Source organism: Eriocheir sinensis, chromosome 11 (genome assembly GCF_024679095.1).
Source record: "Eriocheir sinensis breed Jianghai 21 chromosome 11, ASM2467909v1, whole genome shotgun sequence".
Classification (NCBI taxonomy): Eukaryota; Metazoa; Arthropoda; class Malacostraca; order Decapoda; family Varunidae; genus Eriocheir; species Eriocheir sinensis.
Genome location: NC_066519.1, coordinates 21,685,329 through 21,702,828, shown reverse-complemented (window position 1 = coordinate 21,702,828; position 17,500 = coordinate 21,685,329). Strand labels below are relative to the sequence as shown.

The 17,500-nt window shown below is 40.7% G+C and overlaps 1 protein-coding gene across 1 annotated transcript in view; it reads right to left on the bottom strand.

The window, feature by feature from the left end:
• LOC126997053 (teneurin-m-like) overlaps positions 1-17,500 on the bottom strand; it is a 439,194-nt gene that overhangs the window by 143,645 nt on the left and 278,049 nt on the right. The window contains exon 7 of the mRNA XM_050858090.1: positions 5,022-5,115. Within this exon, the coding sequence (XP_050714047.1) occupies positions 5,022-5,115 (94 nt within the window). The remainder of the gene's footprint in view (positions 1-5,021; positions 5,116-17,500) is intronic.

Genomic DNA, 17,500 nt, shown 5'->3' with positions numbered 1-17,500 from the left:
TTTTTATTGGGAGGGTCATTTCTTTTAGCTCCCAATTGCTTTCATTTATTTAGTTCCTCTGTTTATTGGTCTTTCTTCTTTTTGTCTTCGTACTTTTTGCTTCCTCTTACTTTTCTTCACTTTGTTCTGCTTATTGTTTTTCTTCTTTTTTTCTTACTCTTTGCTTGCTATTACTTTGATTCTTTTTATGCTTCTGTTTACTAGTTTGTCTTCTTTTTTTCTTCATATTTTTAACTTCCTATTACTTTTCTTCATTTTCTTCTTCTGGTTTTTACTCTTTCTTCATCTAATTACCATCATTACGACTAATACTCTTTTTCTTTCACTTTTTATCTTACTACTACTACTACTACTACTACTACTATTACTACCACTACTACTACTATCCTACTTTCCTTCCACTTACTATCTTCTTATTTCTCTTTCTTTGGTGAAAAAAAAAAGATGTAAGGAAGAAAAAAAAAAGAAATAAAAAATAGTTGCAATGTCCAGATAAAACAAAGACCCGTAATCCATATCCAAGTGTGTGTGTGTGTGTGTGTGTGTGTGTGTGTGTGTGTGTGTGTGTGTGTGTGTGTGTGAGGAAGGACTTGTGACGCCTGAAATGTCTTTGTAATTTGTTTTGTTTCTCGCTCATAACTGCCGCCATATTAGTTCTCTCTCTCTCTCTCTCTCTCTCTCTCTCTCTCTCTCTCTCTCTCTCTCTCTCTCTCTCTCTCTCTCTCTCTCTCTCTTGTCGATGGTTCATCCTTCACCAACTTACTTTTTTATGGCAGCAGATGAGGAAGAGGAAGAAAAAAGAGGAGAAAGAAGGAAGAGGAGGAAGAGGAAAAGAGGAGGAAGACGAGGGAAGAGGAAGAATTAAGAGAAGACGAGGGAAGACTTGGAAGAGACAGAAGGAAGTGGAATAGTATAGGAAGACAAGGAAGAGGAAGAAGGAAGAGAAGAGGAGGAAGACGAGAAATTATAAAGAAGGGAGAGAAAAAAGAAGAAAGAAAAAAAGACGAAGACAAGACGGAACATGAAAAGAGAAGATTCTAAAAAAACTCATCCATTAACAACAGATATTCGCCTCATCGCACATGAAAAGAGGAAAAGGGAAAAAAATGAAAAAAAGAAAAGAAGTTGAAAGAAAAAGAAATATCAAAAAGGTCGACATCTACTCACATAACAAAGATGAAGAATAACAAAACCCACATAAAAAAAAACCAAGGAGGAGGAGGAGGAGGGGGAGGAAGAGGAAGATGATAGATGGAAACAAAGAAGGAAGGAGAAAATGGGAGGAAGAAAGGTAATTATGATAGGAAATAATGAGGGAAGGAAGGAATTGAAAAGAGGTAAGGAAGGACAGAACGAAGGAAGAGGGGTGGAACGGAAGGAGGGAAGGAAGGAAGGAAAGAGGTGGTGAGAGAACGAAGAGAAGAAGAAGGAGAGGAAAAAGGAAAAAGCGAATGAAGCTAAGGACGAAACGAAGGAAATAAGAAAGGTAGGAAGGAAAGGGACATCGAGAGAATGAGGGGAAGAAAGAAGGGAGTTAAGAAAGGAAAAAGGAAGGAAGAAAGAAGAGAAACAAGAAAAAAAGAGAAGGAAGTGAAAAATACCGAAACGAGGAAAGGAAAGAAGGAAAGAAGGAAGGAAAAGGAGAGTAAACGCACGAGAGAGGGAAAGAAGGAAGGAAAAAAGGATGGGAGAAAGGAAGGGAAAGAAAAAAAAGAGAAATAGGGGAAGGAAAAATGACGAAAAGAGTAAAGAAGAAAGAAGGAAGAGAGAAAGGAAAGGGGAAGTGAGAGAATGAGAGAGGAAAAAAGGGACGGAAAGAAGGGAGGAAGAGAGGAGCGATTGGAGGCAGGGAGGAGAAGGGAAGGGAAGGGAAGGGAAGGGAAGGGAAGAACCAACTTGCCTGCGAGACATAAATATTGTCTTAATATTGACTGCCATAAATAACACAAGTCCGGAGCACAAAGGCCGCTGGACCGCCGGGTATGTCATGCGTGTTTCCATATTTTATGTTATGCGAGGAGCGGGCATACGCGCTTCTTCTGATACCGAGGACGAGGAGGAAGAGGAAGGGTGGAATAAGGAGGAAAAGGGAAGAAGGAGGGTAGCTACAAGAAAGGGTCGGTTGAGGAAGGAAAGCTACTGTAGAATGGGTGATTGAGGAGAAAGGAGGAGTAAGGGGAAAGGGTAGGTTGAGGGAGAAAGGCCAGTGTAGAAAAGGTGATTAAGGAGCTTGTAAGGAGAAGGAGGAATGAATAAATGAAGGAAGAGGGAAATGGAAGGAGGAAACGAAAGCGAAAGAACAATGAAATGAGAAGATAAATCAAGAAACAGACAGGCAGAAGAAAAAGGGAAAGAAAGAGATATTAAGGAGAAGGTAAGAAGGAGGAATGAATAAATGAAGGAAGAGGGAAGGGGAAGGAGGAAACGAAAGCGAAAGAACAATGAAATGAGAAGATAAATCAAGAAACAGACAAGCAGAGAAAGGGAAGGGAAAGAAAGAGATATTAAGGAGAAGGTAAGAAGGAGGAATGAATAAATGAAGGAAGAGGGAAGGGGAAGGAGGAAACGAAAGCGAAAGAACAATGAAATGAGAAGATAAATCAAGAAACAGACAGGCAGAAGAAAAAGGGAAACAAAGAGATATTAAGGAGAAGGTAAGAAGGAGGAATGGATAAATGAGGGAAGAGGAAGAAGGAAAGAGGAAACAAAGGAGGGAGACTAGGATGAAGAAAAAGCCTTGTCTATGCCTACTCCTCCTACCCTTACCACTACTACTACTACTACTACCACTACTACTACTACATCGCCCCTGCTGTCCGCCTGCTTTGTTGGGCTGTTGGCTGCTTTATTAAGGGCCACTACCTGCTTCCCCTCGCGCTAACACCTGTATTTCCGAGCCTCCACACCTCACACGCTGGCCTCAACCTACCTGCCTCGCCTATCCTAGTACCTGTGTATCTGTCTTACCTTACTGACTGCCTACCTATATTAATGCACATCTTACCCTCCTCACCTACCCTAGTACCTGTATATCTGTCTTACCTTAATGCTTGCCTATCTACCTATATTAATGCACATCCTACCTTTCTGACCACTAAAGAGCATGTATATTTGTTTTACCTTACTGATTGACTGCCTACCTATATCAATGCACATCCTACTTCCCTAACCACCCAAGAACATGTATATCTGTTTTACCTTAATGCCTGCCTACCTACCTATGTTAAAACCTATCCTACCTTACTGTCTGTTTTCTACCTACTTAATACCCACCTTACCTTCCTACCTATCGTCTTGCCTTCGTTACTACCCACTTTACCTGCCTCCCTATTTTCGTACTTACGTTAATACCTATCTAATTACATAAAGGTCATCTTATATTCCTTCCTTTTTTTCTTCTCAACTACACATCTTTCTTAACTATCTACTTTTCTATCTTGATATCTACCTTCTTACCTAACTAATTACCTACCTACCTAACATCCATCTCCAATACCTTCTTCCTTAACCTTCATACCATAACTACCTACCAACCTTTCTTCTCAATTTACCTTCCTACCTACTATGTACCATCTTGCCTCTATTTATCTGCCTACATATACCTGGCTTCATGCTTGGGCTGCTATTGTATCTCTTCCTTCATGCATATCTCTCTCCTAACTACTTTCTGTGTTCCTTCCTCGCCCCTTCTGGATTTACCTCATCTCTTCACCTAAGTTACTTTCACGTGACTCCAAAAATTACGTCTCTATACTTCATTTTTCTTTATGCCTATGTATGTTTCTACCTATATTAATTTCTTCCTCCGTCTTCTCTTCACCTCTCTCTCAACATATTTTCATACCTCTTTCCATTTCTTTTTGTGTTTATTTTCTCTCCCGTATGTTCCTATTGTTTATTTCGTTATTTCCCTTCTATTTCCTCACCTCATCCTTTTCCTTCCTTATTATTTTTCCTTTCTCCTCCCAAACCCTTACCTCTCGCTTCCCTATTTCCTCGCTAGCTAAATGCCCTCCTGCCTTCCTTCATCCCTCTCTGCCACTACTTATTATCCTCTCTCTCTCTACCTGGCTGCCTTTCTCTCCTCTTTCTCTCTCTCCTCCCTCTTCATCTATCTATTTCCCTCTCTATCTACTGTTTCCTTCCTTCCTGTATTGTTCAGCTCTCTACTCTTATTTTCTACTTCTCTCCATACCTCTCTCTCTCTCTCGGTTGATCTCATTCTTCCTCCCTCTGTTCATTCTCTCCCTTCCTTCCTTCCTTCCCTCACTCTCTTTCTCCTTTTATCTTCTTCCACTGATCCTGTATCGACATAGCTTTCAACACATTGCTATTTTTGCAACGTTTTCAACTGTGTTTTTATGTGAGGAATTTCTTTTTTTTTCTTCTTTATTGGTAGTGTTCTTTTTTATGTGTGTTAGAAATCTCTTGCTTACTCGCTTCAGTTTTCCGTGTTGTTTTATTTTCGTTATGATTTCCTTTATTAGTTTTTGCTTCATCTCTCTCTCTCTCTCTCTCTCTCTCTCTCTCTCTCTCTCTCTCTCTCTCTCTCTCTCTCTCTCTCTCTCTCTCTCCAGGTCACGTTGCCGGGGCCACACTCTCTCCCCCACCTGGGCTCTCACCTTTAATCTCATTACCTCCTCTGCCCACCTGTCCTCCTTCCTCCTTGTTCCCCTACGCACGTGCCCATACACGTCTCCATACCTGACACACCTGTCCACCCAGCAGACTTTATTCCTTCCCCACCTGCACCGTTTTTTACCATTAGACGAACAAGGTTTAATTATGTTCCGTGTAGGCCTAACCAAGACAGACAGGTATACATAGGGACACACACACACACACACACACACACACACACACACACACACACACACACATAGTACTACCTCTTCTGGGTCTCAAGCGCTGTGGGAAAGACAGATGCACTTAAACACACACACACACACACACACACACACACACACACACACACACACACACACACACACACACACACACACACACACACACACACTCACCTCTCCTGGCTCTCGGGCGCAAGGGGCGGCTGGTGGTACAGAGGCTCGGTCGGCCCAACATGTCTGTAGTCTTCGGGCATTTTCTTTACGTCATCTGCGGAAGAAGGGAAAGACAAGTTAGATATTAATAACCTTACGTAAGAGAGAAAATCGTTAATAATTCTGTCACGTTAAACAATAGACCAAATACTGTCACATGAAAAAGAAGGAAAAATATGACTGTAATTAATGAAGAAATGTCAAAAGAGATCATTAATGTTGTCCCCCCCCCAGAAAAAAAGGAGGAAGAAATATTAATGTTATACCTGAAAGTGATGCTTCATAAATATATTCCTTCTTGTTAGTTTTTCATTCTCTTATTTTCTCTCCATAACATTCGGATTTTTCTCTTGTAAGTCCATCCTTTCCTACTTTTACTTCATGCCAAAAATGATACTCGTTCTACACCCACTGTTTTTCCCTTTCGTTATTTTCATTCTTTTCTTTTTTTTGTTTGTTTCCTATTTCACTTTCGTCTCCCTCCTCATTCTTCTTTCCTTTCTCCTCCTCCTCCTCCTCCTCTTTTTCCCCTCACAGTTGTCATTAATATATAGTCAGTGGCGGACAAAAAAGTCTCGCCGCACTTTTTCTCCCTCTCATATCGCGCCGCTGTCCGTGTGTTCCAGTTTCTCAAGTTTGTTTTTCAGACTTCGCCTCCCCGTCTCGAATCTCTTAATCTATACATAATATCGGGATTTAAGGCCACGTAATTAATAACCAATCCCACCTGGCGTTTCTCGAGCAATCTAGACATGGTAAAAAAAGGTAAATGGAGTCGGTGGAATACTAGTGGTTCCCTTGAAGGTCACGGAAATGTGTATACCTTCTGGAATTGCTAATCAGGGAGGTAATAAGTAATAAGGGAAACGGATTATAAAGCAAGACATTTCGAGAGTCAAAATAATGAAAAAGTGAGGAAAATGGGATACAGAATAAAGAGAGAAAAGAGAAGAAACTAATAACTAATTCAATATCTATTTTTACGTACAGAAAACTAAAAAACAAACAAACGTAAATTAGTAATAGAATCAACGAAGTCTTCAGCAAAAAATAAAAATAGAATATCAAAACAGAGCAAGAAAACTTTAACCTATGATCTCAAAACAAAAACAAAAAAAACAGAAACATAGCGCAATTTAATATCACAATAATAATAATAAAACATAAAAATAGCGGCAAAATATAAACTATGATATCAAAACAAAAAAAACAAAAAAACACAGACAGCCTTTTTCCATCATTGCATTATCAATAGAAAAACGAAAACTCTTTTATACTTGCCCTAAAAATATATATATAAAAAATAAGACAAAATCACACCATGCTTTTTCCTGCTCTTACAGATAAAAACAACACTCATATAAACTCAAAAAAGCGGAAATAACAATACACGAAGCTATACATAAAAAACACACTCTTCTTCCACCCTCAAGCCATATATGTATGTGTATGTATGTATGTATGTGTGTGTGTGTGTGTGTGTGTGTGTGTGTGTGTGTGTGTTTGTGTGTGTGTAGCCAACTTATAAGGTCTTCGACATATGAAAATCAATGTTACGTAAGGCAAGATTTAGAGGGGCAACGTCCTTACCACACACACACACACACACACACACACACACACACACACACACACACACACGTCTCTAAACAGTCAATACGTGGATACCTTCATGAATACAGAGAAACGATGGGGGGCGGGGGGTTGGGAGAGAGAGAGAGAGAGAGAGAGAGAGAGAGAGAGAGAGAGAGAGAGAGAGAGAGAGAGAGAGAGAGAGAGAGAGAGAGAGAGAGAGAGAGAGAGAGAGAGAGAGAGAGAGAGAGAGAGAGAGAGAGAGAGTAAAAAAAAAAGAGTTTGGGTTCGAGGAAGAGAGAGAAATGGAAGGTAAGGATTAAGGAAAGGAAAGTGAGCGAGGGAGGAAACGGAGAGGAACAAATTACGCGACTTGGAGGAGAGAGAGAGAGAGAGAGAGAGAGAGAGAGAGAGAGAGAGAGAGAGAGAGAGAGAGAGAGAGAGAGAGAGAGAGAGAGAGAGAGAGAGAGTGAATACAATCAAAACAAAACAAAAAAAATAGCTGACTGAAGCGGACAAAAAAGAAATAAGATCCGGCTAAAGGAAGAAACACTAACAGGAGAGGAAGAAAGAAAGAAAAAGAAAAGAAAAAGAAAGAGGAACCAACGGAAAGAAAAAAAAACATGGTAAAGGAGGATTGAGGGAAAGAAGGAGGACATAAGAGGGAAAATAAAGAGTAAGAGAGAGAGAGAGAGAGAGAGAGAGAGAGAGAGAGAGAGAGAGAGAGAGAGAGAGAGAGAGAGAGAGAGAGAGAGAGAGAGAGAGAGAGAGGGTGGTGGAGACAAAGTAGGAAAAAAGTGGTAATTATGTCATTAATTGTGGAGATCTGTGTAAGAGGGTTGGAAGAGGAGGAGGAGGAGGAGGAGGAGGAGGAGGAGGAGGAAGAGGAGGAGGAGGAGGAAGAGGAGGAGGAGGAGGAGGAGGAGGGGGAGGAAACATGCTATCTCTTTCTCCAAGTGTTTGTTTGTATGTAAATCAGAAGGAACAAAGAAGAAAATTAGAAAGACAAAGACAACAACGACAATAATAATAATAATAATAATAATAATAATAATAATGATAATAATAATAATAATAATAATAACAACAATAATAATAAGTATGATCATAAAATTGGTAAGTTGTAGAAGAAAATGTAGAGAAAAGGATAAAACAAAGTGATAATGTAAGGAAAACGAAGGGAAACGGAACTGAGCGAAAAATACACGAATTTTCAACTAGAGCGAGAAATTCTAACGCAAATTTGGAGGAGAAAGTGTAAGGAAATAAGAAAATAAATGGCGGAATTAGGTGATTTCGTATAATCCTGCGGAATTCAATAGTGGAAATTACCGTTTTTCTGTCTTAAGAAGAAGAGGAGGAACTTGTGTAGAGACGGGGGACAGGAAGGAGCGGAGGATGATCATAAAGTAAATAAAAAAGTGAAGGATAGAAAAGAGAAACAATGTAAAATGTATATGCAGAAAAGAGAGTCGTAAAAGTCGCAGAGGATAAAGAGAAAAATAGCGAATAACTGACGGAGAGGAAATGTGGATAATTGTGGAAGTAAATTATATAAAAAAAATGAAGGTAGGTTGAAATAAAAGTGAACGATAGAATATACTGTAAAATATATAAGCATAAAAGTCGTAGAGAATAAAAGAGAAAAATAGCGAATAACTGACGGAGAGGAAATGTGGATAATTGTGGAAGTAAATTATATAAAGAAAAAGTGAAGGTAGGTTGAAATAAAAGTGATCGATAGAAAATACTGTAGAATATATAAGCATAAAACCTGCAGAGGATAAAAGAGAAAAATAGCGAATAACTGACAGAAAGGAAATGAGCATGATTTTGGAAGTGAATTATAGAGAAAGCGAAAGTGGACAGAAAAAGATGAAAATGGTGAATGATACAATAAAACAAGGTAAAAAATATATGTAGAAAAGTGAATTATAAAAGTCGCAGATGATAAAGAGAAAAAAATGGCGAATAAACGACAGAATAAAAATAAAGTACAAAAGTAAATGATAAAAATTGAAGGCAGAGGAAAAGATATACAGTTGGTGAAGGAAAGAAAGAAATACCGAAAAAAAAAGGTAAATGTTTAATGAAAAAGGAAGTGGATATAGAGAGAAAGATATACAGCTGGTGGAGGACAGAAAGAATATCGAGAAAAAGATGAGAAAATGTTAAATGGAATGGAACTGGATAAGGATATAAACTGGATGAATGAAAAAAAAGAAAAAAGAAATGGAGCTGTGCATGGAAAGAAAAAATGAGGAATGACAGAGAGAATACAGAAAACGCGGGAGATGGAAAAAAAAAGAAAACCAAGAGATATGCAAAATAAAGCAGGAAAACATATGCAAAATGAATGAAAAAAAAAAAAAACTGATGGAGTGGTGCACGGAAGGAAAAAAATGGGGAAAGACAGACAGACTACAGAAAACGTGGAAGATAGAACAAAATAAATAAAAGAAAACCAAGAGACATGCCAAATAAAAGAGACACGATCAATGAGAGAAATATGCCGTAGAAAAAACTGGATTGAAATAAGTTTGAGGAAGAGGAACAAATAAAAGGAAATATGAACCTACTCTCTAATGGGGGAAAAGACTGAAACTGACGAAGGAATGTGCGAAAGGAAATAAGCCAGCGATCATTTGGACGAAGCGATTCAGAATAACTACGAAGCGAAATCCGAGAGCAGAGAAATAAAGACAAAAAAATGGGAAGACGAAAAACAACAGGCCGATGGAAAACGGAGAACACAAAACAAAAGGGTAAACCGAAGAAATAAATAGGAGGAAGACTAAACCAAACAAAGAAGAAAAAAAAACTAGAAAATAAAGAGAGAGAAAACTGAAGAACAAAAATAGTGTAAAAGCAAAACAGAATAAAAGGCAAAGAAAAAAAACAGAGAAAGAGAAATGGAGGAAAAGAAAAAAAAAACAATACAAAACAACAGGGCCAGGGAGAGAGAGAAAGAGAGAATTTGAGAGAGCAAAATAGAGCGAGATCGAGGAGAAAAATAGAAAAAAAGAATCAAAGGTTGAAGAAAAAGGAGAAAATAGGGCATTAAAAAGGAAAGGTGGAAGGGAATAAAACAGAGGCAGTCAGGTATTCAAGCAGACAAGCAGGTGAACAAAGAAGCAGGTAGACAGATAGATAAAAACGTAAACAGGTAGGTACAGGTAAGTAAGTAGGTAAGTAGGTAGGAAGGTAGATAGATAGATAAAAAGGTATGGAAACAAGTAAATACAGGTGGGTAAGTAGATGAACAGGTAAGTAGGAAGGTAGGTTGGTAGGTAGGTATAGGAAGGTACGAAAACAGGTGGGTAAGTAGGTGGATAGGTAGGTTGGAAGGTAGGTTGGTAAGTAGATATGAAGGCAAGAAAATAGGTTGGTACAGAGGTAAGTAGGCTCGTTAAGCAGACAAGCAGAAGGTGGGTAAATAAGTAAGTAAGTAAGTATTCAAATAATCAAGGAAATGGGTAATCAGATAGGCATGACAGGCAGGAAACAGTCAGGTAGATAATCAAGTGTTCGAGGAAGTAGATAAGTAGTCATTCATAAGAGCAGGGAGGAAACGAAAGAGGCAGGTCGCTAGGCAAGTACTGAGGCAAGCAGGCAGGGAGGGAGCAGGGAGGAGGCAGGGCAGCAGGCAGGCAGGCAGCGCTCCTTTAAAACAGCAACACGAGGCGGTTCATTTCACGATCCAATTCCTCTCACAAAGTATTCGAGTAAGAGTTTTGCAAATGACGTTAATCGCGTTCTTGGTGCCTCCCAATCCACGGCAGGTTCAGCGAATTATCCATCCAGCCAGGTAGAAATGTGTGTGTGTGTGTGTGTGTGTGTGTGTGTGTGTGTGTGTGTGTGTGTGTGTGTGTGTGTGTGTGTGTGTGTTTCTACTCTCTACATGTCTCTGTTTGTCTCTTTTTTGGGGTTGCGAGTTTGTTTGTGTTTGTGTATGTTTCTGCTTGTCATTTTGTTTGCCCTTTCTCTCTCTCTCTCTCTCAGGTTCGATTCCAAAGGCAATAAAACACTAAGGCTTACTCGAACTCAGCCCAGCTATTTTAGGACTTGTTCAACGTATATTTTTGGACCGGGCTGTGCATCTCTCTCTCTCTCTCTCTCTCTCAGTGTTCTAGTCGCTTTAAAAAAAAAATATATATACCGTTCGGGGCTTAACGAAACACCGGAAGCAAACCCATCCAGGTGTGTGTGTGTGTGTGTGTGTGTGTGTGTGTGTGTGTGTGTGTGTGTGTGTGTGTGTGTGTGTGTGTGTGTGTGTGTGTTAACAAAATATTACTCTTCGTTGCCTTCCTGCAGGTGAAATGTGTGATGGATGACTGAACGTGGGAAATAGTTATGTATTAAGCTTGCATCAGGTAACGTCCACGGAAAGGTGAGATGATTAGATAAGGTGAGGAGGCAGCGTGCGTTGAGGTACATTAAGGTAAGGCAGGACAGGGCGCCAGGTGATGTTAGGTATTAAGTCAGGTAAGGTAAAGGAAGATAAGTTGAGCTATATTAAGGTAAAACAGGATAATGAGTCAGGTGATGCAAGGTAAGGTCAGGTGAGTTGTGTTGACGTGGTTGGCAAGGCAAGGTAAGGCAAAGACAGACCTCAAGGAACAAACCTCAGATTAAAACACGCACAAGACTTCCATCGACTGCGTATGAGAACTTGAAGGATCGTATCTGTTATGATATTAAGAAATAAAACTAATTAACACGAAATTGAATAAATTGAAGATGGAATACACTTCTCCGATCACTCTCCTCTATTTTATGTACGTTCCTTTTTTCTCTTTCTCGTCTTACACTTTCTTTTTTCATTCCTCATTTCCCTTCTTCTTATTCCCTCCATTTGCTTTTTCCATTCCTCATTTCCCTTCTTCTTATTCCCTCCATTTGCTTTTTCCATTCCTCATTTCCCTTCTTCTTATTCCCTCCATTTGCTTTTTCCATTCCTCATTTCCCTTCTTCTTATTCCCTTCATTTGCTTTTTCCATTCCTCATTTCCCTTCTTTTTATTCCCTCCATTTGCTTTTTCCATTCCTCATTTCCCTTCTTCTTATTCCCTTCATTTGCTTTTTCCATTCCTCATTTCCCTTCTTCTTATTCCCTTCATTTGCATCATTCACACAGACCAAAAAGCACACGCACTACCGTCTTAACTTCTTCAAACGCCAAAAAAATAGAATAAAAAAGAAAAGGGGGAAAGGGAAAACCCCCAACACTTTTGCCGATAGAGAGCTGACCTCACCCTCTTTCCCTCCTCTCTCCCTCCCTCTCCCCTCATCCGTCCTTCCCCTCTGCCTCCTTCCTTTCCTCCCTGATGGCCGGCATGTCTCCTTCCCCCTAACATATCCCCTCACCACTCGTTCTTTCCCCTCACATGCCTTCCTCTTCCTCCCTTCCCCTCATCCCCTTCGCTGTCTCATCACGTACCCACCATTCCCTTCCCTTCCCTTTCCTTTACTTTCCCCTCACATTTCCGTCTGGTTCTTCCTTCCCCTCATTCCCCTTGCCTCTTCCTTCCTTCCCTTCATTCCCTTCCCCTTCTTCCGCGGCCTTTCATACGTTCCCCTTTCTCCTTCACACTTTCATTTGCTTTCCTCTCATTCCCTTTCCTCTCCTAATTGCTCACATGTTCTTTATTTCTTCCTTTTCTCTGTCTCCTATTTCTTCACCCTTCATAAATACACTGTCTACACACATCTTTTTATTTTCACACTTTCCTTCACTCTTTCTTTCCTATCTCTTCCTTAATTACTGACAACTTCTATATTTCTTCCTTTTTCCTCTTTTCAAATGCACTGTCTCCACGCATCCCTTCATTCTCACTCCCTTCTTCACCCTCGTCCTTACCCCTAAACTCCCCTTTGTCTGGCTAGTTGGCTCACTGGCTGCTAGATGGCGTCCTGTCCCTCCCTTACCCTCCCTTACTGCCTCTTTCCCCCTCACTTGTCAGGGCGGCGCCGAGGGGTGAAAATGCGGTGATTAATGGCAGGTGAGGGGATGAAGACCTTCCGGATGAGCACGACACCAAACCATCCAGAGCCGCTAATTACGACGACCTGTTTGTGAGCCATTTTTCCCCTCCGAAGTTATGAGGGTCGAGGGGAAAATGCGAGCGAACGAGAGAGCGAGCGAGAAAGGGGAAAACAGCAGCGAGCGAGCGTCACGAGGCAAGGAAAAGAGTGAGGAAATGAGGATGGAAGAAAGGAAAGAGAAGGATGTGTAAGAAATGAAAGGAAAAGAGAAAGGGAATGAGGATGGATGAAAGAAAAGGAGAAAGGAGAAGGAAAAGAGAAAGGAAATGAGGATGGGTGAAAGGAAATGAGGAAAGAGAAGAATGTGTCGGAAAAAAGAACAGAAAAGAGGAAAAATAAAAAAAACAGCTTAAAGTGAGTAAGAAAATTTGAAGGAAATGAGGAGAGATGACAAGAAACGGGAAGAGAGAGAAGGATGTGTGGGAAAAGAAAAAAAAGATGAGGGACAACTAAAATGAAAACAAATATAACAAGCTAAGGGAGTAAAAAAAAGCGTAAGGAGTCAAAAGAAAAGACAAAGGAAAAGATGGAAAAGGAGAGAAGAAGTAGAAAAAGAAGTAGAAAAAGTAGAGAGAAGTAGAAAAGAAAACAGAATGGAAGAGGAAATAAAAAAAAGAGAAGACAGGGAAAATTTGTAACAGAAAAAAAACACGAAATAAAGAACAAAAAAGACGAATGAGAAATGAAACGATGGATAAGGTAAATACGAGAACGAATAGGGAAGAGAGAGAGAAAGGGGTGACAAGGCAAAAAGCAAAAAAACAAAGTTCCACAATAAAGAAAAAATAAAAGATGCAGAAAAAAGGAGAAATACGTCGAAAAATAAAGTTTACAGAAAGTTTTTTATGAGCGGAAAATGGAACAAAGTCAGGAATGAGAAATATTTGCGTAGCGATAAAAGAAAATGGAAAATGTGATGAATAAATAAAGATAAAAAACACAGATAAAGAGATAATTGAAAAAAAAAATGTTATAGGAGAGAGAGAGAGAGAGAGAGAGAGAGAGAGAGAGAGAGAGAGAGAGAGAGAGAGAGAGAGAGAGAGAGAGAGAGAGAGAGAGAGAGAGAGAGAAGCAATCGAAAAAACAGGGGGGGGATGAGAAAAATGGAGAAGAGAAAATTGAAGGTTTCAGTGAGTGGAAGATATGAAGGGGAGGGAGAAAAAAGAGGGAGGGAAGGCAAATGAGAAGAAAATTAAAGAAGGCTTCGAGATAATGAAAAAAAAAGTAATAAGAGGAAGGAGGGAAGGGGGAGAGTGAAAAACAGACAGGGGGAGATGAATGGAGGGAGGGAGGGAGAGGAGGGAGGATGGGAGGGAAGGAAGAGGAGGAAGGGAGTGAGAAGGAGGAAAAAAACTAGCAAGGGAAAGATGAAAGGAGGGAGGGAGGGAGGAAAGAAGGAAATGAAGGAGAAGTGGAGGTAAGAAGGGAGACGAATGTAGAGGCGAATGTAAAAAGAAAATAAAGACATGAAGAAATTACGAAAAATGGAGAAAGGAAAAGGAAGAAGAGAGAGGGAAGGAGATAAGGGAGGATGGGAGGGAAGGAAGAGGAGGAAGGAAATGAGAAGAACAAAATAGCAAGGCGAAAAATGGAGAAAGGAAAAGAAAGAAGGAAGAAGAGAGAGGGAAGGAGACAAGGGAGGATGGGAGGGGAGGAAGAAGAGTGAGGGAATGAGAAGAAAAAATAGCAAGGTAGGGATGAAAGGAGGTAGGGAGGAAAGATTGGAATGAGGGAGAATAAGAGGTAAGGAGGGAGAAGAGCGAGGAGGGGAATCTAAAAAAAAAAGCCATGAAGAAATGAGAAAAAAAGGAAGGAAGGAAAAATGGCAAGTAAGGAAGAAGGAGGAAGAAGAGGGATAAGATGAGAGGTAAATGAAATAAAATTAAAATACATATTACAAAGGTTATATAATTTACATATAAAAATGCGGTCTAAAGAGGGAATAAGAGGCACACAGAAAGAAGGGAGGAAAAGATAGAAGAAAAAAAAAAATGATTGAATATAGCAAAAAATAAAAAAATAAAAAAGTGAATTACTTTGTGGAAATGTCTCTCATCTTTAATATCTTTGAAAAAATGAATATAACCGGAAAATACATCACTCATTAAAAAGAAATGTATAAATTCAAGACTGGAGAGTATATAATTGAGAGAGAGAGAGAGAGAGAGAGAGAGAGAGAGAGAGAGAGAGAGAGAGAGAGAGAGAGAGAGAGAGAGAGAGAGAGAGAGAGAGAGAGAGAGAGAGAGAGAGAGAACGCATAAGAAAAAGTAAAATGAGACGTTGCGAAAATTTTAATGAACGGGAAGAACGAATAGGAGGGGAAGGAAAAGGAAGAGAAGGAGGTGGAGGAGGAGGAGGAGGAGGAGGAGAAGGAAATACTTTATATATACCTCCCCTCGTATCGACTCCATCAATATCCAAACAGTTCTTCACTCTTCCTCCTCCTCCTCCTCCTCCTTCATCTCCTCCTCCTCCTCCTCCTCTTCCTTTGACTCTTTACTTGACTCCCCTTTCTCATTTCTCATGCGCGGCCTTCATCCTCCTTCTCATCCTGTGGCTCGTTCATTACTCTCATCCATTTATTCATTACTCTCTCTCTCTCTCTCTCTCTCTCTCTCGTCGGTTATTTAGTTTCGCATTACCTCAATTACCTGCTCTTTAATCTTATCCATCAAGGTGTGCAATCTCTTCCTTTCACGCCCGTTTTCACCCTTTTCTTTCACCGAGTCCACCTGAGCCTCTAAATTAATGAACACACACACACACACACACACACACACACACACACACACACACACACACACACACACACACACGCACACACTGTCCTCACACCCGCGTCACTCCTTATCTCTCGCCCTTCTCCCCGCCTTCAGTTTCCCGCCCAAGGCTTCACTCAGCGGTATAGTTTTCCGCGCTATGCAAACTGGCGTTATCGCGTGCCTTCATGCTTGAGGGCGCGGCGCTATACTCTGCCTCTCCCGGCCTTGTTATTGTCGGCAGAAAAGCGATACTATGTGGGCTGGCTGGCTGGCTGGCTGGCTGGCGGTTGCGGGCTACACGATACACCTGAATTTCCTGGGGTACGTAACGTGGGCAGGTGGAGTAGTTAGAGGAGGCTGGTACAGGTGGGAAGGGAAGGGAAGGGAAGGTAAGGGTTTGAAAGGCAGGTAAGGTAAGGTATACAGTAAGGATAATGTGGCATAGGTGGTGTCGGTTGGTAAGGTAAAGTATGGTACATTAAAGTAAGGTATGATATGGTATAGGATGGGAAAGGCAGGTAACTCAGCTAAGGTATATAGGATAGGCTTTCAAAGGTAATGAGGGTAGATATGGTAAGAAAAATAAGGTAAGCCAGCTCGGATAGGGTTGTACAGGTATTGAAAGTAGCTAACGTAAAGTGGGTAAGGGACAGGTAAGATAAGATAAGGGAAGGAAAGAAAAGGAAAGTGAAGGAAAAAAAGAAAATAAACAAGGGTGGTACAAAAAGTGACGTGTGAAGAGAAGCCAACTCAAGGTACAGAAATATAAAGAAAGGAAATGAAAGTGTAGTGAAAGGGGGGGGGGGGGAGTACATGTGATACTGGGAGGGGGAGTGAAGGCGAGGGAAGGCAGGATAGAGTACGAGGTGTTGGTGGTAGGGTGGTGGAGGTGATAGTGTGAATGAATTAAGGGAAACGGACACTGGAGAGAGATATGTTGCGAATGAAATAGGAGGCACGTGAGGTATGTATGAGCGAGGCGGGAGACAGGGAGGAAGGAAGGGGCGGGCGGCGGCGAGACACGGTATGATACGGCGGAGCGGTGACACGGTGCAGCTGATGGCTAAGGGGAAATGGGTGCTATGTGAAGGGGAAGAGGAGGAGGAGGACGAGGAGAAGGAGGGAGTAGACAGAGGTGGCGCTACGTTCATTATACTTGAGATATAAGGAGGAGGAGGAGGAGAAGGAGAATATGGGAGACCTGATATGGGGAAATGGGAGGGTTGGTATGTATCATGAAGCCGCAGACGTGAGGTGGAATTAACGAGACGAGACTTGAGGCCGCCGAGAGACCACTTTGGGTACGGCGGGCCAGGTAAGGACAGGTAACAGGTAGAGGGAAAGGCAGGTAAGTAGAGTCGCCCAGGTGATTAAGGTAAATGAATGTGTACGGGCCTGGGACACGTGAGTCTACTTGCCGTGCTGCCATTACGACATTGCCACCTGCATTTAATTACGCTTCACACCTGGCCTCACACCTGTCTGGGTTTTCGGCGACACTTTAACAGGTGACAAATTCTACCTTGTGAAGAAAAGTCAGGAAAGGATGTAAGAAAGAGACAGAAAAGGAAAAGAAAGAGAAAAGGAAGATATAGAGTTTGAAAAGGAAGAAAAGGTCAGAAAAAGAAGAGTCAGAAAAGGAAGGGAAACAGTAAAAAAAAAAAAGGAAGAGAATGCGATAGAAAAGGAAGAGAGTTGGAAAAGGAGCAGAAAGAATTAGAGAAGGAAGAGAAAGAGTTAGAAAAGGAAGAGAATTAATCAGAAAAAAGAAGAAAAGGAAGGGAAAGTCTGAGAAGGAAGAGAGGGAGTCAGAGAAGAGAGTAAAAAAAAAGGAAGAAAAAGTCAGAAAAGGAAGAGAAAGTTAGAAAAGGAAGAGAAAAGAAAAAAAGAAAGACAATTGCAAACCTGACAAAAAGAAAAAGAGAGAGAAAATAAAGTAATTGAGTATGACTGCTAAATCGTTCCTGCCATCATCACTCATACACACACACACACAAGAAAAAAAAAAAGACACACCGGAACCAAGAAAAAAAAATGCAAACGTGACAAAGTATCGTGAAGT